The sequence below is a fragment of the Girardinichthys multiradiatus genome, chromosome 19 (assembly GCF_021462225.1).
Source record: "Girardinichthys multiradiatus isolate DD_20200921_A chromosome 19, DD_fGirMul_XY1, whole genome shotgun sequence".
Taxonomy (NCBI): Eukaryota; Metazoa; Chordata; class Actinopteri; order Cyprinodontiformes; family Goodeidae; genus Girardinichthys; species Girardinichthys multiradiatus.
In genome coordinates this window covers 29,027,378-29,053,889 of record NC_061811.1, presented here as the reverse complement: position 1 = coordinate 29,053,889, position 26,512 = coordinate 29,027,378, and the positions used below count along the sequence as shown (strand labels likewise).

The 26,512-nt window shown below is 40.5% G+C and overlaps 1 protein-coding gene across 10 annotated transcripts in view; it reads right to left on the bottom strand.

Moving 5' to 3' along the window:
• Window positions 1-3,432: 3,432 nt before the first annotated feature.
• The window catches only part of dtnbb (dystrobrevin, beta b), a 63,684-nt gene continuing 40,604 nt past the window's right edge, over window positions 3,433-26,512 (bottom strand). For 7 of the 10 annotated variants that reach the window (XM_047345230.1, XM_047345232.1, XM_047345229.1 and 4 more), the window contains 8 exons: window positions 23,647-23,735; window positions 22,956-23,069; window positions 17,040-17,136; window positions 16,700-16,720; window positions 12,974-13,133; window positions 12,649-12,738; window positions 12,480-12,543; window positions 3,433-8,729 (listed from right to left, as the gene is read on the bottom strand). In XM_047345230.1, coding sequence (XP_047201186.1) covers window positions 8,618-8,729; window positions 12,480-12,543; window positions 12,649-12,738; window positions 12,974-13,133; window positions 16,700-16,720; window positions 17,040-17,136; window positions 22,956-23,069; window positions 23,647-23,735 — 747 coding nt within the window. In that variant the 3' untranslated portion in view covers window positions 3,433-8,617. The remainder of the gene's footprint in view (window positions 8,730-12,479; window positions 12,544-12,648; window positions 12,739-12,973; window positions 13,134-16,699; window positions 16,721-17,039; window positions 17,137-22,955; window positions 23,070-23,646; window positions 23,736-26,512) is intronic. The other 3 variants (XM_047345235.1, XM_047345238.1, XM_047345239.1) reach the window with 2 other exon arrangements.

Genomic DNA, 26,512 nt, shown 5'->3' with positions numbered 1-26,512 from the left:
CTGAGCTTGAGCTGTTTTGCAAGGAAGAATGGGCAAGAATTTCAGTCTCTCGATGTGCAAAACTGATAGAGACATACCCCAAGCGACTTGCAGCTGTAATTGCAGCAAAGGGTGGCGCTACAAATTATTAACGCAAGGGGGCCGAGTAATATTGCACACCCTACTTCTCAGTTTTTTATTTGTTAAAGTTTGACACATCCAATAAATTTAATTCTTCTTCACGATTGTGTCACACTTGTTGATTCTTCACAAAAAATTGAATTTTATATCTTTATGTTTGAAGCTTGAAATGTGGCAAGAGGTTGAAAAGTTCAAGCGGGCCGAGTACTTTCGCAAGGCATTGTATTAATAAGAGCCAAGACGACAAACTGGATTAATTAGCCTCAATCCACATGTAGGACAAGAACTGGGAAAATACCAGTACCAGCATAGCTCTGAGTTTCTTTCTACACCTTGTAGATAGTGGATGTTTAAGGCCACGTTAGGAGGAAGTCAGTGAAGCATGTTGCCTGTTTTAGCTTAACTTACACTCCAAAGTAAGTATTTGCTTCCTGACATTGATGTAATCATTTCCAAGGCCCGCCTGCCATATTAATCTATAGACTATAGATCTAATGTACCACTTGGTCTGCTCATATATTTTGTATGTACTGTTTCATATGGCTTCAAATTATCTTTCTTGTACACAGAATTTAATATTTAGGCCCTTTATTTCTTTATGATGTTATATTTGGACACCAACAGCACCCACTTCACCGATGCTACCCTTTTGGTAGAGATTTTTCAAAATCCTATATAACAGCAGTATATTCTCAAAGATAATGTTTTAGAAAAATCTGAACTATTTTATTTCTGCAGTTAATACTTTGTGCAATTAACATTTGCCAAAAGAACAGCATTTAGTCTTCTACTTTAACATTTGATATACTGAGGCTTACACACAGATGAATCTTTGACCGTTCGTGTTTCTGCAATCTTTCTAGAATCTAGATCATCCAGAGTCCTGGGCGCTCTCTTATTCATTCCTCTCTTCAGCTCCCTCTACAGGTTTCTACAGTGTTTAGATCTGGGAACGTTGCTGGCCATAGAAGAATGGTTGAGTTTGTGTCTGGTAACCATTTCTGTGTCGATTCAGTGTAGCAACCAATAATGTAAGAAGCTCCTATGTTGTTTAATTGTTATTGGCCAAGCCTTTAAAAAAGTCCTTTTTAAAAATGTAATAACTGCACGGATAACATATTAACAATAATAAATAGGATATTCTTTCTTAGGAAAAAGATTGTTTGACATTTTTAAGTATATAATCTTCATATTGTCATCAAGTATATGTAATGTGCAGCACTTTCTTACTTGGTTGTGAGAGCCAGTTTCTATGGTTGGACAAAATCTTTATTTAGAATACCCTTTTGTAGCTCAGATACGTAAATTCATATTTTCATGTCAGCGTTGGATGCAATATTGTGCATTTTAATATTTAGTTAAATTTGTCTCAAGGAATTTGCTAAAACAATCCAGTCCTTAATTATTGCTATATTTAGCTACCTGGACTGGCACTATAATGGCACTTTAGTTCATTTTACAATATATCCAGGGGAAGACATCAAAATGAATTGGGACTACATCCTTCATCATTTCCTTAACTGCCCTGAATGCTACCCTGAATGTTTGATGGTAGGATGGAAAGGCTAGATAAATATGGGTCCACTGGTTTAATGAAACACACCTCTGGGTTACATAATATTTACATCTTATCTTATTAGTTTAGTAATGAAACCTTCATAAAAAACTGTCAATTTACAAAAAAGTACATTTCAAATTTAAAACATGTTTTGGTTCCATTTATTTCTATGAATTGTCAATAAGTGTGGTGTTGGGGATTTTATTTTAAAAAAAAAATTTCCCAAACATGGGAATTTATTCCTTATTTAATAGATTTAGTCAAATTCAGATCTCTATACATTTTATGCTACTGAAGGAATTTATCTGAAGCTCTTTTACACATCTCCACCAGGAGTGCCAATAAGTAGGGGTGGGGGCATGAGGTGTGGTGGGGAAGTTCAATATTTCCTTTTTCTATGTAGGATTTTTCTGTTATACTAGCTTAACTTAAATTCTTGAAAACATTTGCATTTCTCCTTTTCATTCAGAGCTGAACAGACCAGATGTCAAAGCAGCCATTTTTTACTAGTCATTGAGACAGAGCGATCTAGCTCTGTCAAATTACTGAACTATGGTACTGTAATAGAGTTTTAAATGACCCCTAATTTGATTTTACTTTGCTTCCAAAGAGCCAGACTTTATTGCGTACTTTTAAAGTGATCTGGATCAGACTTTTCCGAGGCTTTTAAAGGTGTTTCCCTGGATTTTGGCTGCTTTCTTACTGTCTAAACCTTGTGCCAACCATGACAACATTCTGTGAAGGGTGTGTCTGTAAAAATGAGTAAAGTGGAGAAGCAGGGAATGAAGGACAAAGCATGAAGCTTTAGAAAATGTCTACATTTCTTCTACTGACTACTGCATATTTCTACTGACAAACTGCAAGCGGAGTTTTGGCAATCACCTTGATGGTGCTGGAATAATTTGTATCTATCAAATTGTGTTATCTTTCAATATGCACTGTTGACTGTCTAGGGTGTTTGAACCAACAACACATAAAGTACCTACTGGCAAGCTTTGAGAGAAAACAGACAACATAATCATGGTGACATCAGTAAAACCAGGGCAGTTTTTAAAGAAAATTTCAGATTTTTCAATAATCTAAACCCATACCCCGATGCCAGGAAACAAATATAGTCAGAGTCATGCATGCTTAGCCTACCGAACATTTCATACATCCATGTGGGTAACTATTTGGAGTTGTCAGTGAAGCAGTGTTTACTTATACCAGTTTGTGATGGTGATCCTTAACAAATTTAAATATTTAATCTCATCTTGTGCTAAAGATCTGACAGATAAATGGCTGATGTTAAGTGAAAAGAAAAGCAAAGGATTCTTCAGATCTGCTGTAAGACAGAGCGCTACAGGAGATCCTTCCTGCCCACAGCCATCAGCATCTACAACGGCTCTTTGAAGAAACCTGCATAATATCAGTTACAACAATTAATTTCCCTTCGGGATAAAGTATCTTTGAATTTGAATTGAATTACAGAAAGTGGTTCTCTAGTGTGAAGTTATAAACACAACTCATTGGTGTTGAAGTTATTGTACAACATAAATTAACCAACTTGGCATCTATTATTCCATCTCATGGAAGACGTTTGGTGAAGTTGGATCAAAATGCTGGTTCATTACTTCAATTTCTGTTTTTTTTATTTAATGTTTGGTTAAAATGAGCCAACTACTGCTCCAGCAGCATAAACTCATCATTTACAGAAATAACCCAGCAGTTTGCAAACAAAAGCAGACTAGGACACATGAAAAGAGCAGCGTGAGTCATATTTTAAATCTTTTTAATATATCTCACATTTGATGTATTTACAAAAAAAACTGTGGCTTTGTCAAATCAACATGAGATCTAATGTGTACAAGAAGCGTAACCGCACAGAGCACACGCATAAATAAATAACATCAGGGAAGCTGTGCTGTCTGCTTTGCACCTTGTCTCTGTGAAAACAGTAGAAAAAAGGATCACAATGTATGCACCTCTGTGTGACCAGCTGTGTTACCCAGAGTTTGGTCTGACGGGGAGGGGATACATACAGTATTGCCTCAGCACTGGTTAAAATAAGATGAATCACTCTGGAATATTTTTTTTTCTATTTTGATAATAATAGTATAACTATTAAATGTGACTTTATTTCAGCAGCAGATGACTTGCCATCCCCAGGCATTCTGTGAACAGATTAAGGTCGACAACAGACTAATGCAGATATACTTTGATATATATACCTGTATTTTATATGACACACAATGTCTGCAAACAGTTTGGCACAAATGTAAAGGCTGAGCATAGGATTTCCCCAACGCACAGTAAAGTAACTGACAAATAAAATCTCTACAAAGTCACAGACTAAAACCTTGACACAGAGGCTGACAGATTATCTCATTTGCTGAATGGTTACTTTATACAGCACTTTACAATACAGCTACAGGCACAAACTGAAAAGACAGAAAGAAAGGTAAGAGCTGCAATTAAATGCAGGATCAGAATGAAAGGGGACAGGGTGATAAGTTTTTTTTTAATCTCAGATGTTTTTTTAATATAATTTGTGGATCTAAACATGTTTTACAGCAGCAGTGGTTTAAATGATTGTTCCTGCGTTCAAATGAATTCATGTTTTAGTGACTATGAAAGAGTACCAGTTAATTAGCATTTTTTGATAAACCCATTACAACATCTATATACTCCATCAATATCGCAGAGCAGAATCATAGCAATAAAAAGATAACATACATCAGAACAGAGAACAAAAAGTAAAAAATCCACATTTAGAATGACGACAACAGAGTTTTGTTCTTTTTTTGGACACAGTGTGTGACAGGTCACTGAAACCTTATATGTAGCTTATTGGACAGGCTTAGTGCATGAACCACAAAAAAAAAAATGCTTCTGCAATTACGTTCACTCAGGATTAGAGAAATTAACTCAAACCCAGAAAATACACACTTTGTTTTAGAAATGGATACCTAAAATGACATGAAATTAATTAAAAACATACATGTAAAATGGCCTGAAAACTGCATGACTTTGAATAAGCATGCTCTCCAGTTAAAAGCTGCCTCTGTGACAGAACACTTTGCTTTTTTTACCCAAAAGACACAAAGTCACCAACAGACAAATGATTTCTAACCAAATAGCTCTTCAGAAAAACTTCTCTCTTACAAACCATGCCACATATCTTGGCAACCTTGATACAGACGTGTTCAAAGCCCTCCAATAAATTCATCTTTTATTGCAGCAGCATAATCTCACTGAAAACTCTGGAGAAATTAATCCTTTAATTCAGAAATGCTCGAGTCAATTGGCGCAAGATCAGAATCTGCCAATTAATCTCCCTTTAATCGGTTCAGATTGATGATTGGCAGGTGAAATGCTGAAAAATAAGAATTGCCACCATTTTCAGTCAATAAAAACATCAATCAGTAGCATGTTCTCTGATGCGCATTTTTAGAGTTTAATAGGGTTAAGTCAAGCTTTGATGTAATAATGGTTCATAATCTTTTAATTGCTTCCTTAAAACCACTACCACAATCGAAGAGCCTTCCATGTGTCAACCCCCTTTAATAGATGCAAACATTTAAAACTGGAATCAGCAGGTCAGATCTCATAGAAAACTGGAAACCGGTATTGGCCTGCAAAAGCCTGATTGGTGCATCTCTGGAAATAATTATTTTTAACCACCGGTGGAGCAATGGCTGCATTTAGAGCACTGCTGTCAAAAGTCACTAGGAGAGCACTTCTCCTGTAACGTTTCACAGTGTTGGGGCATACAGAGGGATCCATGACCTCATCTCACCCAACAGGTTTTCTACAGAAAAAAACAAGGATTTGGATTGGCCATGTTTCTGTGCTGATCTGGCCATATGGTCTGGATCATTATCCTGCCAAAAGACCCAATAATGACCCATTTTCAGTTTAATGGCAGAGTACTCCAGATTTTTCTTTAAAAGCTCCCGGGGTTTTCAAAGTTGCAATGCATGCTAACAAGGTTCCCAGGGCTTTTGGAAGAGCAACAGGTCCACACCATCATAGATTTTCCACTGTACATAACAGTGGACATGAGGTGGTTTTCACAAATCCATTGTATGTTTCACTTCGAACCAACCTGAAGTGTTTTCAAAGCAACTCCATCTTTATCTGTTGAAAGCACATGGTTGCAGTTAAAGCTCCAGTAATGGTTGTAATCGAGACCTGGTGACCACTAGATGCAACATTTTGCAACAGTTTTTTAACTGGGAGCTTTGGAGAATTTTGTTTTACCTCCCTTGCTGCTCACCGTGCTTCACAGCAGACTGAACTCGTCCAGGAGAGCGGTTAAAGAAAATGGGTTTCTTTGTCAGCTCATATTTATGATCCAGGGAAACAAAAAGGCATCGATTACTTTTTAGAACTTCCTAGAAACTGTGAAGTTTAAAAAGGGTTAAGCATACTTTTATTTTAATTGGATTGTTCGAAGTATCAATAATTGTGCAGTTAATTATTTTTGTTAAACTCAAGAAGTATTGAAATGAAAGATTAGATTTTCTAAAAATGTCCGTCTATGATTATACAGCTGCAGTAAAATGTGATTTTATTTTCAGGCTCTTTACCAGGGGTGCCAACAAATGTGGCCATAATTCAACTTATTTACTACTGATTTCTGCACAGGCATATAGAGTTTCTAACTAAAACAGACCAAAACTACTGACAAGATGTGCTTTGGAAAGTCTTGATAAAATTCTATAAATGTGATCAGAAGCAAGTCCAATATTGTTTTATATGTGACCAACCAGTCTGAGGTGACATATTTCTCACATTTAAGGACTTTTACAGCAAACTGTAGCTCTGCAGTCCCTGAGCACATACCTTCATTGCACATTAAAATTTTCTGTCCACTTTCATCACCTGAATAAAGCTACTTGAAGCACTATCTACTAGCCTTTCAGCCTCTCATACTGGATGAGTGTCTGTTAAAATTCTGATCTGAAACACAGTGTCTAACCCACTACTGTGCTGAAGTACTTCCTTGCACAATAAACACTGAGACTAGCAGCCACTCAGTATCCTTTGGAAGGAGGCACCGTGCTGCGTTGAGTGTTACAGTGCCCTGCAGGTGGTATTCTCTGGGAGTAAAGGAGACTTGGCTCTTTGTTGTGTTTGCGGCAGCCCTCTTATAATCATCTTTATTGGTCATTGCACATGTACATTACAACGAAATTTGTCCTCTGCATTTAACCCATCCCTTACAGGGAGCAGTGGGCTGCCATTGTGCGGTGCCCGGGGAGCATTCTGGGGCTAAGGGTCTTGCTCAGGGACCCAGAGTGGTAATCTGTGGGATACGAACCTGGCCCCTTGTGTCCCCTCTGGAACACAAACCTCCTGTTCTAACCACTAGGCCACCACTCCCCTTTATTGGCAAGCGTTGCCCACCAAGATCACATTAGCAGCAGAGTAGTACGTGACTCAGCTAGTGTGTTCATGTGCACAGGCTATTCTGGATGCCAGCTGTGGCTTGTTTGCCCCTTCTTACTGAAGTACCAGATGAACAAAAGCTCTAATGCCAAAGCTTTTTTCACTGCGTTATTCCCTGAAATCATTAGCTTAGAATCGAGGTAAATTAGCTTTATTTGCTCCTATGCCAAGCGATTTATGAGACAACTTATACAAACACCAGACTGGCTTCATCTCCTTTTGTTTGCTCTGTAAAACAAAACTGTGAAACAATGACTTGTTTTAAATAAAGGTTATGTTATGTGGCAACTGTCACAAAATTCAGAACCTCTTGTAAAATTAGATTTTAACCATTTCACATACTGATTTTCAGTGGTAACAAAGTTTAACAACTGTTTCATTTATGAGGAACCATTTCCTGCGTTTCCATTGATTCACAATGGTAAAAAAGCACTGGCAGAGAGGTGGTACTTTTGCCTTTACTATGAACCTTTGTATGGAGTTTTGTGGAACTGGTAAAAAATATTTTCAACTTCATAATTGAGGGTAAGAGAGTATGGAAGTCAGCATTGGCAAAATCCCTTTAAAATTTGTAACAGTTACACCTTTCTATAGGCTTGTGATGACCCCACATAAGGTATAAACTGTAATCACTGTGAGAGAATCATAGAAATAGTTTTATTGCTGAAAGTCACGGCTTTTAATTTCTCAACAGGAGCCAGTCTGACACTCCCAGTGAACCTCGGTCGCTCACCAGAAATGGCCTGGATAAGTGAAAGTTCAGGGAAAAATGGTTCCTGGTTTCATAGTAAAAACAAACCTTCAGATATGTAGTGTGAGAATTTCAGGGCTCCTGGGCACATTCTGCTGGTGTGGGAACCTTAAGCAGGGGTTTGCTTATTCCACTGGCCTTCTCTTACTGCCTTCATGGCAGTAAAGCAAATCCAAAAAGTGTGAAAAAAAATAAAATCAAATAAAACCAATAACTGAACAAAAATCAGTATGTGTCTCCTCTAGCTTCTACTCACAATACCAAGTTTAGCTCCAGAATTTTGCTGTGCAAGTAAGCACAAGTAGCATGAATTTGGAGGACACTTCTGACGGTCCTTATAAACCAACAAAGACCTGGCATAGCATTGCACAGTACAGCACCTAAATCCAGACAACTTCATGCTGAACCTAAAAAGAAAATAAACATCTGAAATAAATGTCAACTACTCAAAGAGCCATGACAAAGAACCGGTGGTATAAAGACGTCTCCTTCATGAGAAGGCTCCGTGTGGTTACAGCAGTTTATGTACAGGATGATCTGCAGGAATAGGACAAAAAGCACAGCAAGCCATTCCCTTGGAGTCATGAGGGAAATTGTTTCGTGTAATTTTTACAGCAGTTTTTGTTTACAGGACAACATACACACTTGCTAATTAGACACATCTTGCGAAGAGCAAAGTGTGAAGATTTTCATATTATTATTTTTTTCACATAGTGAAATCCTTTTTAGATTAGATGCATGCATTACTCTATGTGCTAATCCCAGGGGCTTCCTGCTGATGTCGAATCTTCCCAGCTGATGACTGGATGTCCTTGCAGGCTGGGATAGTGATCTCTTCCCCTCAGTGCTTTTGAACTCTCACTGTGCCTGGATGTACAAACAGAGCGAGCGTATTTAGTGCTGCTGGCAGCCCCGAAGAGTGTGGGCAAATTAATGAAAACCTGTCTCAGTGGCAAAGTGCCACATTGTTTTGCTAATTTTGGACCGAGCAAGGCAGCAGTAGGCAACTTAACAGAGCCAGACAAGTATATTATTAGCTGTTATTTGTGCCATGCAGATATTTAAAGGCAGCCAGAGTGCTTCCAGGCCAAATAAATAAAGCAACAACACAGTCATTAGTGGAAGCAGATGCTGTTTCTGTACTAGGAAGTGCTTACACTTCTGGTTTTATTATTTGGAAGTCAAAAACAGGTGTAGGTGCAGGTTAATTAACTCAAGTGTGCTCTTACCATTTCACATAAAGTTAAACTGCATTTGTTTTCCATCATAAATGTTATAAAACAAATAATTTGCTTGGTCGCTTCAATGTATTCAACCATTTAACAATACATATAAAATCCAGTGTAGATGTGTAATAACTGATAATCTCAGCAAACAGACTGAGGAAATATTGCAAGAAAATAGTCAGTTAATTATTCCATTTACTTATGAGCATATTTACAACACCTTGTGAAAGTATTTACACCCCTGGAACATTTAGTAAATTACCACGCAAACGTCAATGTGTTTTATTGGGGTTTTATGCATTAGACCAATGCAAACAAAGAAGGACATAATTGTGAAGTGGATGGGAAATGATAAATGGTTCTGATAAATGAATAACTAAAACAACAGAACCAAATACAGAGGCAGTCTGGGGTTCAACTCCCGACCCTGGGATCTTTGCTACATGTCTTACCCTGACCCTCTCTGCCTATTTCCTGCCTGTATACTAGTAAATAAACGCCACAAAAAAATGTGGCATGCATTTCTTTATAGCCCCCTTCATCTCTGATGCCCCGAAATAAAATCTAGGGCAACTATTTGCCTTCAGAAGTCAGTTCTCTAATGTTAGCAAACATTAGTGAACTGTTGAACTTTCTTAAGTGTTGATTTCAGTTAACATTTTCTTTTTCTTCTCACTTTTGTCCTTTTGCCCCTTTTTTCTTTAATTTTCTTTTTCTTTTCCTCTTCTTTTCCTTTTCTAACTTTTATTTGTTCCCTTTTTCTCAATTTGTAAGGAACTCAGCAGGTGACCTTTGAAATTAAATTGTTTTTCAGTTCAGATTTTGTCATTTCTTTTTGTTTTAAGAAATGGTCTGAATTTTTTTTCTGGTGTTTTAGTTCCTGTATATTTTTCCTATCTTGTTTTAAGTAGTTTTTTGAAGGAAATCTTTGGCATTTTGTGTTTTTTTTATTATTTGTTTTTTAATTGTATTTTTTATGGTCCTATTTCCTTTTTGGGAGTGGGGGGTGATCTCTCTTCACTGTATTTACAAAGAGTTTCATATGTTTTATATATTTACATGTATAAAAAAAGTCTGAGTTAGGAATTTCATTTGTGTGGAGGCCTGTATTTATGTTGGCATTTTTAAAGAGGTCTGTATTTGTACAGAGAGCTTGGTTTGTGTGGAGGCCTCTGTCAGTGTGCCATCTTCTGTCTTTGTTGGGACCTCTAACTCTATTAACACCTCTGTTTGTGTGGAGGCTATTTGCCTGGGTGCCTGTGTTTGTGCCTCTATTTGCATGCAGACATTCGGTTGTGTGGAGATGTTTGATGGTTATCAAAGCAAGGCTCAACTTCACAGTCAGATCTGCAACCTGACCCTGCAGAGATTTTATTGTTTCCTCTTGTTCTTTGAATTTGGAGGCATGTTCAACATTACTGTTGAACTGTAAATGCAGAGTCTCAGCCTTTATTCTTTAACCAAGGTCTTTATCAGCTTTTTATTGTTAGAAGCATGTTTTCTAGCCTGCCTCTTGAAGAACTCAAGCTCATTAAGAATGCTTTCATCAGCTATAACTTTGGGAATGCATCAAAGGTTTGATGCTCTCCAGTACCTGTCACAACGGTTCTTTCCTGCTCCTCTTCCTCCTGTTCACATTTGACTCTCATGTTACATTCTTGTTTTAAATGTTTGCAGCTCTTGTATCTATTCCTGCTTTGATTTGCATTAAATCTGATATTATTCTTTGTTCTCTCTCCTCATGAAGATGAAAAATCTTTGCAGCTCAGTTTTAAGATCATCCACCTGCTGTGTGAGCATGATGGATAGTGTACTCAATGTACACTGAGGGGGGATTACTGTAACAGCTGAGGCATTGCCGGGAATCCTATTACTCTCGTAGTACTAGGGGTGACCAGATTGAGAGTTACCAGTGGCCTGAGAGTGGGAAGCCACATAGTAAACAGTGGCCTAGAAATGTGTCCATCTCCTATGGAGTATTGAGAGTGTGGTGCTGTAGAGTAATAAGGGGCCTGGTGGTGTGTTGGTATCGGCCCTGGAAACGCTTGGATTGGTAGTGTAAGCAGAGGTTCAAAAGCTTTTCTTGTGTTTTCTTGACCTTGCAACTCCAGTAATAACAGGAATAAGAAAAGACACTATAGATGGCTGACATGCTTGATGGTTTTTGACTGAGTTAAGAGGGTCAGCAGAGTGAATTATTTCCTGTTGGACCTCCACTGAGGGGCAAATCTCAAAGACAGCAGAAGGAGTTGTTAGCTGTTCTACCTCCACTGAAGGGGTAATTTGTTTCCTGCTCAACTTCTACTGATGTAGGACTCTCATGCCCGTTTTCTACCAGTCACTACTCAGCGCAAGCAAGTACAAATATACTATTTGTACTTGCTTGCTTGAGGTTCCAACTGTGCCGAGTCATGCTAAAAACGCTACGTCAGAAGACTATCAGTCACTGATTAGAAAGGGGGCGGCGTCACTAGTCTCAGCCTATTATAATAACTAACATCTTCAACCATTAAATCATTGTTGGGCTTATTTTGTATATGACCACTATAGATAACTAGAATTAGGTAGCATTAGCTAACCCTCACGCGTTCTCTAGTTTTTCCCCTTAGTTTGATACCGCTCCATGGCTTCTCTCTCTGTCCTGTAGTTTTCCAGTGTTTCGTCTTTCTGCCCACAGCCTTCTCTTCACTCTGAGTCTGACAAGAGCCGTAAACTGAGCAGCAGTCTAGGCTGTTGTTGTGTTTGTCTCTCTACAAATCACATCATGTTACTTTTTCGGACCAAACTGTGTAGAGCCAACCCGACTTGACCCCATCTGAGTTGAATAGAGTACATGCTAATGGAAAAGGGGCAAAAGTCACCAGAATGAACTGAGTGAGATGCAGCTCACTGGGGGTTTTGCTGTTATCTTCACAAGGGAAAATAATTGTGTCATAGTCAACTTGGATGTTGAGGTCAACCAAGTCACCCCATTAATGCTTAGCTGAGGAAGGTTTCATTTTCACTAACAGGTTTCATTTTCTCTAAAAGGCTTTTGATACCTGAGATAAATTTCGATAAATGTGAAGCATTCTCTCTCAAATGGGTCTGTTGCAAAGCCCTGCCTGTGTGATTTATAAAACTCAGTAGGATTCTACACCACTTTGTGTTGGTGTATATCAGATGTGAAAAACGTTTTTGCAAGGCACTGTATAGACAATTAAACTGTAATTTCTAGATTTTGCTTTTCACTCTGCTTCAGCTGAAATAAAGGAAGAAAATGGTGCATGTTTATATCCTGGCCAAATCTAATAAAAAAAGGATTTTGTATTAAGTGTGACACACATTTTACATTTTACAGCATGACTGGCCCTGAACGCTTCAGTTAAAAGACTAATGAATCAGCAAGTACCTGGACCCACCTCTGTCTCCACCATTCCTCATGTTGGTCTCATCTTCCTCTGCCCCGTCATCCACTTTAACAAAAAACAGAACCCAACATTTCAGATGCAATTATTTCTGCTATCAAGACTTGGATTACGTAGAAGTGAAGATTCCTTTAACTCAGCTTTGGGACTGACCTGAGTGGAGCTCTTTCACCAGCGATGACATAGTGTTTGTGATTGAGTCAGCAGCAACTAAAAGATCATTGCGAAGGTTTCTGGGTACACCTGAGGAACAATAAAATGGGTCGTTACTGGTCTTGAAGTTCTGTTTTGCACTGTTTACCTCGGATCAGCCATCAACAGCAGGAAAGCTACATTATAGCTTTTTGATTTAGGCAAGAATCCATCTGGTTTTAGGCACTAATTTTGATACATGCAAACTTTAGCTTTTTAAGAGCTCTGTGATTGTCAACAGTTTTAACATAACGTGCTTTTTTTGAAGGTGTGGGTTCAGACTCACCCTGAGCAAAGGCCTCCAGCACATCTCCTCCCACGCCTGCCAGACAGTCTTGCGGTGTGTGAGTTGGGGTAGACCCGGCCGAAGTGGATCGAATGGGCATGGGCATGGAGCAGCCGGCGCCGTGACTGGGAGAAGAATGAGGGGAGCCTCCAGACTGAGACTGCAAAAGTTAAAATCATTTAAAAAACACTTTTTACATACTTACTGGGTCAATCGATTGCCTTAATAACCTATTTTGGTTACATGGAACTTCACTGTAACACTTTCTTCTTTGTAATGACAAACAGAACAATAAGTCTTACACATAATTCAAATCTTCTGTTCAATACAAGATAACATACACTCACTGGTCACTTTATTAGGTACACCTGTCTAACTGCTCGTTCATGCAAATTTCTAATCAGCCAATCACATGGCAGCAACTCAATGCATTTAGGCATGTAGACATGGTCAAGACGATCTGCTGCAGTTCAAACCGAGCATCAGAATGGGGAAGAAAGGTGATTTAAGTGACTTTGAACGTGGCATGGTTGTTGGTGCCAGACGAGCTGGTCTGAGTATTTCAGAAACTGCTGATCTACTGGGATTTTCACGCACTACCATCTCTAGGGTTTACAGAGAATAGTCCGAAAAGAGAAAATATCCAGTGAGCGGCAGTTCTGTGGGCACAAATGCCTTGTTGATGCCAGAGGTCAGAGGAGAATGTCCAGACTGGTTCAAGCTGATAGAAAGGTAACAGTAACTCAAATAACCACTCGTTACAACCAAGGCATGCAGAAGAGCATCTCTGAATGTACAACACGTCGATCCTTGAGGTGGATGGGCTACAGCAGCAGAAGACCACACTGGGTGCCACTCCTGTCAGCTAAGAACAGGAAACTGAGGCTACAATTCGCACAGGCTCACCAAAATTGGACAATAGAAGATTGGAAAAACGTTGCCTGGTCTGATGAGTCTCGATTTCTGCTGCGACAATTGGATGATAGGGTAAGAATTTGGCGTCAAAACACGAAAGCATGGATCCATCCTGCCTTGTATCAACGGTTCAGGGTGGTGGTGGTGGTGTAATGGTGTGGGGGATATTTTCTTGGCACACTTTGGGCCCCTTAGTACCAATTGAGTATCGTGTCAACACCACAGCCTACCTGAGTATTGTTGCTGACCATGTCCATCTCTTTATGAACACAGTGTCCCCATCTTCTGATGGTTACTTCCAGCAGGATAACGCGCCATGTCATAAAGCATGAATCATCTCAGGTGGTTTCTTGAACATGACAATGAGTTCACTGGACATAAATGGCCTCCACAGTCACCAGATCTCAATCCAGTAGAGCACCTTTGGGATGTGGTGGAACGGGAGATTCGCATCATGGATGCAGCCGACAAATCTGCAGCATCTGTGTGATGCTATTATGTCAATATGGGCCAAACTCTGAGGAATGTTTCCAGTACCTTGTTGAATCTATGCCATGAAGGATTAAGGCAGTTCTGAAGGCAAAAGGGGTCCAACCCAGTACTAGCAAGGTGTACCTAATAAAGTGGCCAGTGAGTGTAAAGACATAATACCTGCTTTAATTTTCAAAATAAAAGTTTCACATTTGTTTTTTATTATTTGATTTAGATGACTTTATCTTATTTTTTAGTTTTACCATCTGCCATTTGTTTTAGTAGCTAACATATCTTGACTGCAGTTAAGTTAAAGAGCGGAGATGCACCTATCAGGCTTTCCCTCACCAATACCGATTTCCTTTTTTTTTCGTCTGACCTGCCGATTCATATGGAATAAGAAAATTATCCACATGTATGCATCAAAGTAAATGTCCCTAACCTTTAGCTGATTTGTATTACACAAAAAAATTGAAAATTGAAAATTGAAATTGTTTGTTTTGATGCTTTTAATGAATTTGTTTTTTTTTAGCATCTGACCTGCTGATCACAGATCAAATCCAATCAACCTTACATTTGAGGCCCTGGAAAGGAATAAAACCCGAATCGCATCTCTTACACTATAACATACTTGCAGAAGATATGTGGCTTTTACTGAATAACACTGTAGCATCCTCTTTGCATCTGACGCTGTAAAATATGTAATTTCATCTCCAGCTAAGCAAGACTGTTACTGATTTTTAGGACATGTCAAACAACTTTGTGGCTTGTGTCGCAACTTAATAGCACCATTTAGGCCGCACACATGCGTCAGTAATACAGAACACACAAAAGCAAATCCAAGGCTGCAGCAATGTCCAAATAATAGCATCACTTAATCTCATACTAAGCACTGTAAACCCTCTGTCTGCTTTGATGAAATTTCACTCCGTTCTGCATGCTGATCAGGAATGGAACATCAGAAAATAGGGATGTCTGAGCTATTTTCTTAATAAATTAGAAAATAAATGTCTGGCCACTCCTGGACTTGGTATAGGATATTGAATTTTCAGCCCAAGATGGTCAGACTGTAAATAGGTATGGAAAAAAAACATGATGATGACAACAGTAAATTAATTCACTATGTCCTGATGCAGCTTGGTAAAGGTAAGGTAAATTTGACACAGTTTGTCTGAGTTCACACATAATACTTCATGTTTCAAGGGATGTACTTTATTTCTTTGCATTTAGATGTACAGATATCAGACCTTTAGTGTCAGAACAAAGACATTCTCAATTTTCACCTAATGCTATACTGATTGGGTCGCTCTCAGTGGAAAATCTTTACTGCATCAGGAGGTTAACATTGTTGGAGTCATCCATTTTGGTCGCACAGTTGAGCATGCGCAGCTCAACAGACATCGCTACTCTGACGTCACCCTGGATTGTAAAACCTGCAGAAAATAAACTTTCGTTGCCATTTCCAGCGTGTCTTACGGGATGACGCAACGGAGGCGCATACATGGAGCGACAAAAGCTTGCAGGCGAACTTTTGCTCCACACGGTCATTCCCGGAATAGCTTGAAATCTGGAAATCTGTCTGATACAAGAAGGTCAGAAGATTCATATACCGATCGAAGACCATGCCGACACCCTGCGCAGGTGAAAACCCACAGAGGTTTTATTTCCAAGGAGATGAGTTTCCTCCTTGTTGATTCAGCCGACTAAATGGTTCTTCGTATTTTCCCCTCCTGGACGGATGAGAAGATTACCGTTTTTTTTTTTTCTTGAGTTGATCACGAACACGTGATTAACCCCCTCCCTCATTTTTCTTCAGACCTGACCCATCCTCAACTGGTGGAGAGGAGAAATCAACGTCAGAGTAATTTCGTTCTTTTTATATTAAATCAGATAGGTACATTTAGAGGTCTTGGCAGGATGAGGCATAGTTAAGGTGATTTAGAATCACCAGTAGTTAATCCAAGGTATCAACTTGTTGCATTCAATACTGATTAAAGTGTTTTATGCTGAGTGTTTGATTTGCTGTGCAAGGTGTGTGTTCATGTTTAATCCAGCTGATCCCAAATCAGCCAGGAGTTAGAAGTTGGACTTTTAAAAGTTTTTCATTCTAAGCATCTGCGGTCTGGGCCTCGCCTGACCACTCCTTTGTTTCAGAGTTTTTCCACTGAGTTTCTGCCACAGAGTTTTATGACTCTTTGTTAGAGATTTGTGGCAATCAGCTGCTAGAGGCGAAAGTAAATTTTCTTAAATCAATTTGTGCAAATTGTATCAATGAGAAAGAGGGGTAAGTATAGAGAAATTCAACTAAGCGCTTTGCAAACTGAATTAAGAGCAACTTACAGCCTGCTTCTGCTCCTCATCCTATCAGCCAACAAAGGTAAGCAGAGAAAAAGCAAGAAGAGCGAGAGCAACAGAATTAATGAAAAAAGAAGGAGAAAGTGAATTTTGCATGCAGCACACAGCACATTTACATGGCACAACATCAAGGTAGTTTCTTGCGTTTGGAGAGGTACACACATTTCATCTATTCAAATCCCAATTATCTAAGGTAGATTAGCACCAACAAGCCAGTAAAATCCAAAGAAGAACAACAGATCCAAGACGTGTGATGCTCTACTTACATCCAGGTCTCATCCTCCCACCTGCAAATAAATGTTCTGGAATCAGGAGACAGTTTTACCTTCAGCAGCCTCATCAGACCCTCCAGTTGAACCATCAGCTCCCGCCTGCTCTCCTGCAAGGCCGACATGCGCCTCTCCAGCTCATCCTTCCTGTGTCTGTGGATGGCAAGCAACATGGCACATGTTTTAAGTTTATTAATTTGCACACAGGTTTTGAGTACAATTCACCAAAAGACCTTTGTGTTGTAGTTACGGTGTAAATCCAAAACAAAAAAATGTTAAGTTTACCTTGAGAGAAGACTGAGTTGACAGAAACTGAAAGCTATTTATATACAGAATAATTAATTTCATTACCGAGTTGTTTCATAAACAAATGGATGAATGCCTTTAATGGGAGTTGAGTTGAGGGGGTCCTACTCTCTACACAGCTTCCTCTAATCTAATCTAATCTAATCTAATCTAATCTAATCTAATCTAATCTAATCTAATCTAATCTAATCTATGATTTACTGTATTTCCAGTTTTTATGGTATCTAACTATACTAAGATCGTCTTGCTTCAATATGGTCACAGCATACTCAGATACAGTATTTCATGGCATTTTCCACAAACCCTTATAGGCATGTCTCCATTATGCTACCCAGAACCTTTTATTCCCCAGGATTAAATCACCCTGAACCTTTAATGTTCCCCAGACCTTTGTGGACATTTGGACTGCAGTGCTGCTTATGTGAATTACACCCACTGATGCTGAGAGGGTTGCTGCTCCTTAGTTGCTACTGGAAACTATTAGTTGGTGCTGCCACCATTGTGTAGAACAGAGACAATTTTTTTTCTAAACAAAATTGGATTTTCAGCAATATAACTACAGGTCCTTCTCAAAATATTAGCATATTGTGATAAAGTTCATTATTTTCCATAATGTCATGATGAAAATTTAACATTCATATATTTTAGATTCATTTCACACTAACTGAAATATTTCAGGTCTTTTATTGTCTTAATACGGATGATTTTGGCATACAGCTCATGAAAACCCAAAATTCCTATCTCACAAGATTAGCATATCATTAAAAGGGTCTCTAAACGAGCTATGAACCTAATCATCTGAATCAACAAGTTAACTCTAAACACCTGCAAAAGATTCCTGAGGCCTTTAAAACTCCCAGCCTGGTTCATCACTCAAAACCCCAATCATGGGTAAGACTGCCGACCTGACTGCTGTCCAGAAGGCCACTATTGACACCCTCAAGCAAGAGGGTAAGACACAGAAAGAAATTTCTGAACGAATAGGCTGTTCCCAGAGTGCTGTATCAAGGCACCTCAGTGGGAAGTCTGAAGGGAAGGAAAAAGTGTGGCAGAAAACGCTGCACAACGAGAAGAGGTGACCGGACCCTGAGGAAGATTGTGGAGAAGGGCCGATTCCAGACCTTGGGGGACCTGCGGAAGCAGTGGACTGAGTCTGGAGTAGAAACATCCGGAGCCACCGTGCACAGGCGTGTGCAGGAAATGGGCTACAGGTGCCGCATTCCCCAGGTCAAGCCACTTTTGAACCAGAAACAGCGGCAGAAGCGCCTGACCTGGGCTACAGAGAAGCAGCACTGGACTGTTGCTCAGTGGTTCAAAGTACTTTTTTCAGATGAAAGCAAATTCTGCATGTCATTCGGGAAATCAAGGTACCAGAGTCTGGAGGAAGACTGGGGAGAAGGAAATGCCAAAATGCCAGAAGTCCAGTGTCAAGTACCCACAGTCAGTGATGGTCTGGGGTGCCGTGTCAGCTGCTGGTGTTGGTCCACTGTGTTTTATCAAGGGCAGGGTCAATGCAGCTAGCTATCAGGAGATTTTGGAGCTCTTCATGTTTCCATCTGCTGAAAAGCTTTATGGAGATGAAGATTTCATTTTTCAGCACGACCTGGCACCTGCTCACAGTGCCAAAACCACTGGTAAATGGTTTACTGACCATGGTATCACCGGGCTCAATTGGCCTGCCAACTCTCCTGACCTGAACCCCATAGAGACTCTGTGGGATATTGTGAAGAGAACGTTGAGAGACTCAAGACCCAACACTCTGGATGAGCTAAAGGCCGCTATCGAAGCATCCCGGGCCTCCACAAGACCTCAGCAGTGCCACAGGCTGATTGCCTCCATGCCACGCCGCATTGAAGCAGTCATTTCTGCAAAAGGATTCCCGACCAAGTATTGAGTGCATAACTGTACATGATTATTTGAAGGTTTACGTTTTTTGTATTAAAAACACTTTTTTTTTTATTGGTCGGATGAAATATGCTAATTTTGTGAGATAGGAATTTTGGGTTTTCATGAGCTGTGTGCCAAAATCATCCGTATTAAGATAATAAAAGACCTGAAATATTTCAGTTAGTGTGCAATGAATCTAAAATATATGAATGTTAAATTTTCATCATGACATTATGGAAAATAATGAACTTTATCACAATATGCTAATTTTTTGAGAAGGACCTGTATAACCAGTGCTATTTTCAGGTGCTTCTCTCCATAACTCCAAATTCCCTGCAAACATTTAATTGTAAAGACTTCAAAATGTTTGACATGGATGCAGACTTCTGCATTCAGTCACATTTGAGTCGGAGGAGAGATTTTGAAGATTATAACCCGGCGTTCTGCACAATGAGTCACTAAAAACTGAGCAAATACACACAAGCACGAACTTGTCTCGATTCTTTCATAAGAATAAACATAAAATCTGTTAATGATGTACATTCAGGTGAGGTTGTGTTTGTTTTTATTTGTACCTCAGAACATCAATGCTGTACAAAGTTCTTACATGAAACAACTTCTCGTACTCATGCTCGTCGTCTTCCGCTTTATCTGGGACTGGGTTGCGGGGGCAGCAGACTCAGCAGAGACGCCCAGACGTCCCTCTCCCCAGACACCTCCTCCAGCTCCTCTGGGTGGAACCCAAGGCGTTCCCAGGCCAGCCGAGAGACATAGTCCCTCCAGCGTGTCCTGGGCCGTCCCCTGGGCGTCCTCCCGGTGGGACGTGCCTGGAACACCTCCCGAGGAAGGCGTCCAGGAGGCATCCGGTATAGATGCCCGAGCCACCTCAACTGGCTCCTCTCAATGTGGAGGAGCAGCGGCTCTACTCCGAGCCCCACCTGGATGGCCGAGCTCCTCACCCTATCTATAAGGGAGCGCCCGGCCACCCTACGGAGGAAGCTCATTTCAGCCGCTTGTATCCGGGATCTCGTTCTTTCGGTCATGACCCAAAGTTCATGGCCATAGGTGAGGGTAGGAACGTAGACCGACCGGTAAATTGAGAGCTTCACTCTTCGGCTCAGCTCTCTCTTCACCACAACGGACCGGCACAGTGCCCCCATTACTGCGGCAGCCGCACCGATCCGTCTGTCGATCTCCTGCTCATTCTTCCCTCACTCGTGAACAAGACCCCAAGATACTTGAACTCCTCCACTTGAGGCAGGAGCTCCCCTCCAACCTGAAGAGGACAAGCCACCCTTTTCCGGTCGAGAACCATGGCCTCGGACTTGGAGGAGCTGATCTTCATCCCAGCCGCTTCACACTCGGCTGCGAACCGCCACAGCGCATGCTGTAGGTCTTGGCTAGAGGGGGCCAGCAGGACCACGTCATCTGAAAAACGAAGAGACGAAATCCACTGGTCCCCAAACCAGACCCCCTCCGGCCCTTGGCTGCGTCTAGAAATTCTGTCCATAAAAGTTAGGAACAGGACAAAGGGCAGCCCTGCCGGAGTCCAACATGCACCGGGAACAGGTCCGACTTAGTGCCGGCAATGCGGACCAAACTCCTGCTCCGCTTGTACAGAGACCGGATGGCCCCTAATAAAGGACCCCCGATTCCATACTCCTGGAGCACCCCCCACAGGGCATCACGAAGGACACAGTCAAATGCTTTCTCCAGGTCCACAAAACACATGTAGACTGGTTGAGCAAACTCCCATGAATCCTCGAGTACCCTGTAGAGGGTATAGAGCTGGTCCAGTGTTCCACGGCCGGGACGAAAACCACACTGCTCCTCCTGAAGCCGGGGTTCGACTATCGGCCGGACTCTCCTCTCCAATACCCTGGCGTAGGCCTTACCAGGGAGGCTGAGGAGTGTGATCCCCCTGTAGTTGGAACACACCCTCCGGTCACCCTTCTTATGAAGGGGGACCACCACCCCAGTCTGCCAGTCCAGAGGCACTGCCCCCGACCGCCACGCAATGTTGAAGAGGCTTGTCAACCATGACAGCCCTACAACATCCAGAGACTTGAGGTACTCAGGGCGGATCTCATCCACCCCTGAAGCCTTGCCACCGCGGAGCTTTTTAACCACCTCGATGACTTTAGCCTGGGTGATGAAAGAGTCCGACCCCGAGTCCGCAGCCTCTGTTTCCACCAGGGAATGCGTGATGACAGGATTGAGGAGATCCTTGAAGTACTCCTTCCACCGCCCGATAATGTCCTCAGTCAAGGTCAGCAGCCTCCCACCCCCACTGTAAACAGTATTGGCGAAGCACTGCTTCCCCCTCCTGAGGTGCCGGACGGTTTGCCAGAATCGCTTCGAGGCCAACCGGTAGTCCTTCTTCATGGCCTCACCGAACTCCTCTCAGGCCCAAGTTTGAAACAACTAAATCCCCTTTAGGATTTACTTGGTATTTCTCTGCAGATGGCTAAAAGCAGAAGTCTGTGATGTAAAAGGGTCAGGGTAATAACAAAAGCACTCCATCCCTACCAGGGTAATTTTCTGGGGAACATTTCCGCCATTGCAATCAGTTTTTTTTACACTTGTAGTTGCAGCAGCAATGGACGTTCCTCATGTGAAAGCACACCTCATGTCACAGTTTCATTTTGAGAACTTTATCTTACACAAAACTTTTTCCTTGTTTAAAATCAATACATGAAAAGAAAATGAATATAAGACAAATATTCTAAATAAATCTAGAAAAACAAACAAAAACAAAACTAGAAATGAGTAACAAATTGTGTTGTGCTGTGAAGCAAACAGTCCTCGGTTTGACCCCCAGCCTGAGCCATTTACTGCAGGCCTTCCTCTTCTCTCCCCTCCACAGCTTAGTAGTTTTTAAAATTGATTTAATTATTATTTTGATAAGAGCAAAAAAATGCTTTAAACAACTTCACATAAAATACGTGCACTAAAAGAAGAAATAAAGTAGCAATAAGGTGGGGATATTAGATTTGCATCCCTTTAGTGTTTGTGAATATCCATTTATGGAGTGTGGCTAATTATCACCCTCTGGTGTTTATAGTGTGTAACTGTATATTTCCTGATCTTTCGGGAAGATAAAATGAGTCTGGTGCCTTTTCATTCTGGAACATTAGACCAGCACTCTGTAGTGGAGCAAAGAAGACCCAAAAGAAAAAAAAAACAACAGAAAATTGAAGACTGATGCTGCCAGTGAAATCTAATGTTTACAGGCTGTAAAGCCAGCAGGTCTTGAGACAAGGTTTAGTCTGGGGCAGAGAAAAGGTCAAACCAAACAAAGCAAGGACAGCATCTAGACAGAATGTAAAATCTTTTTTTTCCCTTTACATACTGTATGTCTTCGGTTTTTCTTTTTCTGTCAAATGAAAACGCAGAGCAGTAGTGAACCTTTCCAGGAGTGGCTGAAAACTACTCCAGGAGCACATGATTGACTCACCCTGGAGGTAACAAAAAATCCAGAACAAAATCTAAAGCACTGCAGGATTGACTTGACTCAGTCAAGATCAGTGTTCTCTTCTAAGAAATGAACCTAAGGATGACCAAAGCTCTGCGGCATGACAAATGATTGTGCTGCTGCTGCTGTCGTAGCAAATTTAAAAACAAACTTCTGAGTTAGGAAGATGTCATTTCAGCAAACAAAAAGAGAGGAGGTTTGAGGTGTTTGTGAGGCATGCTTTGCCCTCTGTTTGTGTGTATCTTCCTGTTATTGTCAGCTAAGGCATGTTGTGTCACGTGTTGCTTCAGTGGCAGGCTCATACCTGAGGAGCCGCAATTCCGTCAGAAGCGTTGGGTTCTGCTGGGCTTTTTCTGGTGTGGGCTGAGAGGCCTGTTCATGCTCCAAACGGAGCCTCTGGATCTCCTGCAAGATCTCCCTGATTTGGGCAGAAGAACCAAATTCTCAGTCTGACAATTTAAAAGTAATGAGATAAGCATAAAAAAGACTGCCTCATGATGAACGTTTTATTCATTGAAACACCAAGACAGTTACAGTGTAGCTACGATTAACAATCTTTTGCTGTTTTGTAAAGCTTTTCTTAAAATGTCACACTATTTCATCACACACATATATATATATATATATATATATATATATATATATATATATATATATATACACTCAGTGTGATTTTAAATAAATAAAAATTTCTTTCAAAATGTGCAGCATTATAACCTTTTGTGTTAAAATTGTTTGGCTTCTGTGTAATCCAGCCATCAAAATAAAAATGTGCATAAACATTTGGTCTTGTTTTGTTTTTACATGATTTACAGTTAAAGAATGGGTTTATCTTCACACAGCCTGTGTGTTTTTAAATGTAATAGGACATTTAGCGTAACACAGACATTGTCACCAAATTCAAACTAATCTACAGTTGTGTAATACTATAAAGCTGGGCACACATAAAAACCTATCTGTAGCAACAATAAGTTAGGTGAAATAATTAACTGTACCTGTTTTTGTTCTCCAGCTCTGCAATCAGCTGTCTCTGTTGCTTATTGGCATCAAAGTTGAAACTCAGATCTGTTGGAGGACACTGTTGCTGCAAAACAAAATCCTCCTCATTAAAACTGGTGAGAGAAGAAAAGTTCAAAATACAGCTCTGTGCAAAAGTATTCATACCCCTTGTATTTCTTTTTACGTTTTGTCACTTTATGACCACAGACTTCTGTGTATTTTATTGGCTTGAGCATAACTGAGGACTGGAAGGAAAGGGATATATAAAAAGTGTGGTGTGCACTGGTTTTCAGATCCCCTGAGTGAATACTCTGGAGAACCACATTTTTCACAATTCCAGCTGTGAGTCTTTCAGGTTATGTCTCTTTCAGTTTTACAGATCTAGAAACTGACATTTTTGCTTATTCTTCTTTTTAAAATAGCAAAAGCTCAGTTATATTTGATAGAATGCATCTATGAACATTATTTTTGCCACTCAGTTTTGGTCTGAACTGTAAGACATACAGATGCTTTCATCCACATCATTGTATTGGAACTCAGACTGTATGTTCACTGTTCTTGTCCTGCTGGAAGGTGAACCGCCAACCCAGTCTTAAGCCTTTTCAGAATCAGAATCAGAATCAGCTTTATTGCCAAGTTCGTGCATACAAACAAGGAATTTGACTCCGGTACACTTTGCTCTTTTGTTCAGTTTTTGCATTACAGAATATACAAATTGTGTTCCCTCTAACAAGTTTTCTTCCAGGATTTTCCTGTATTTAGCTTCCTGAAACTTCCCATCAACTCCGACCAGCTTCCCTATCCTTGCGGAAGAGAAGAATCCCCACAGCATGATGCTGTCACCACCACGTTTCACCATAAAGATGGTGTGTTTGGAGTAATGCATTTTTTTGTTTTCCACCAGACAGTTTTTTCCACCACATGTTTGCTATCTCCCCTATATAACTTGTGGAAACTGTAAACAGGACTGAGTTTCTTTCAACAATGAGTATCTTCTTGCCATTTGTTAACAAAGACCGGATTTGTGGAGTGCAGAACTAATAGTTGTCCTGTTGACAGATTCTTACACCCGAGCTGTGGATCTCCACAGCTCCTCCAGAATACCCGTGGGTGTTTTGGCTGCTTCTCTACTAAACGCTCTCCTTGCTCAGTCAGATAGTTTAGGTGGATGACCATGCCTTGATAGGTTAGCAGCTGTGTCATACTGTTTTCATTTTTAGATGGACTGAACAGTGTTCTGTGGGATGTTCATGGTTTGAGGTACCTTATAACCTTCCATGATATTAACAAACCTCTGAATTGTTGTGTCAATACTGAGAATAAATTATTTACTAGTTAGGTGATTTCTGAAGGCGGTTGGTTGCACTGGATTTTATTTTGTGGTACCAGAGACCATACTTTTATTATTTGTAAAAAATATATGAAAACCATGTTTCGTTTCCTTACATTCTACAATTATGCACCACATTGTGATGGTCATTCACATAGAATTTCCCAAAATACATTGAGGTTTGTGGTTTTAAAGAGATAAAATGTCGAGGGAACGGTAAACAGCTGCAGCGGCAACAAGCAGCATTGTAAAGATACAAAAATCTGATTTTCGAATAGTTTACATAATGTCGTGCTTTTAATTTGGGATGTTAAACCTCTTAACTTTGGGGTCCTACGTGAACAAAAATTTTTAGAGAGAGGTTTACGCCATAAAAGCTAGTTTATCACTGACAAAATCCACCTTTCTACAGTTTTCCAGCAACAATAAGGAAGGTGCCGAAGAGCTTCTATACAGTGCCTTGCAAAAGTACTCGGCCCCCTTGAACTTTTCAACCTATTGCCACATTTCAGGCTTCAAACATAAAGATATAAAATTCAAATTTTTTGTGAAGAATCAACAACAAGTGGGACACAATCGTGAAGTGGAATGAAATTTATTAGATGTGTCAAAGTTTTTTAACAAATAAAAAACTGAAAAGTGAGGCGTGCAATATACAGAGAGCATCATGAAGACCAAGGAACACACCAGGCAGGTCCGAGATACTGTTGTGGAGAAGTTTAAAGCCGGATTTGGATACAAAAAGATTTCCCAAGCTTTAAACATCCCAAGGAGCACTGTGCAAGCAATCATATTGAAATGGAAGGAGTATCAGACCACTGCAAATCTACCAAGACCCGGCCGTCCCTCTAAACTTTCATCATGAACAAGGAGAAGACTGATCAGAGATGCAGCCAAGAGGTCCATGATCACTCTGGATGAACTGCAGAGATCTACAGCTGAGGTGGGAGAGTCTGTCCATAGGACAACAATCAGTCGTACACTGCACACATCTGGCCTTTATGGAAGAGTGGCAAGAAGAAAGCCATTTCTCAAAGATATCCATAAAAAGTCTCGTTTAAAGTTTGCCACAAGCCACCTGGGAGACACACCAAACATGTGGAAGAAGTTGCTCTGGTCAGATGAAACCAAAATCTAACTGTTTGGCCACAATACAAAACGTTATGTTTGGTGTAAAAGCAACACAGCTCATCACCCTGAACACACCATCCCCACTGTCAAACATGGTGGTGGCAGCATCATGGTTTGGGCCTGCTTTTCATCAGCAGGGACAGGGAAGATGGTCAAAATTGATGGGAAGATGGATGGGGCCAAATACAGGACCATTCTGGAAGAAAACCTGTTGGAGTCTGAGACTGGGACGGAGATTTATCTTCCAACAAGACAATAATCCAAAACATAAAACCAAATCTACAATGGAATGGTTCACAGATAAACGTATCCAGGTGTTGGAATGGCCAAGTCAAAGTCCAGACCTGAATCCAATCAAGAATCTGTGGAAAGAGCTGAAGACTGCTGTTCACGAACGCTCT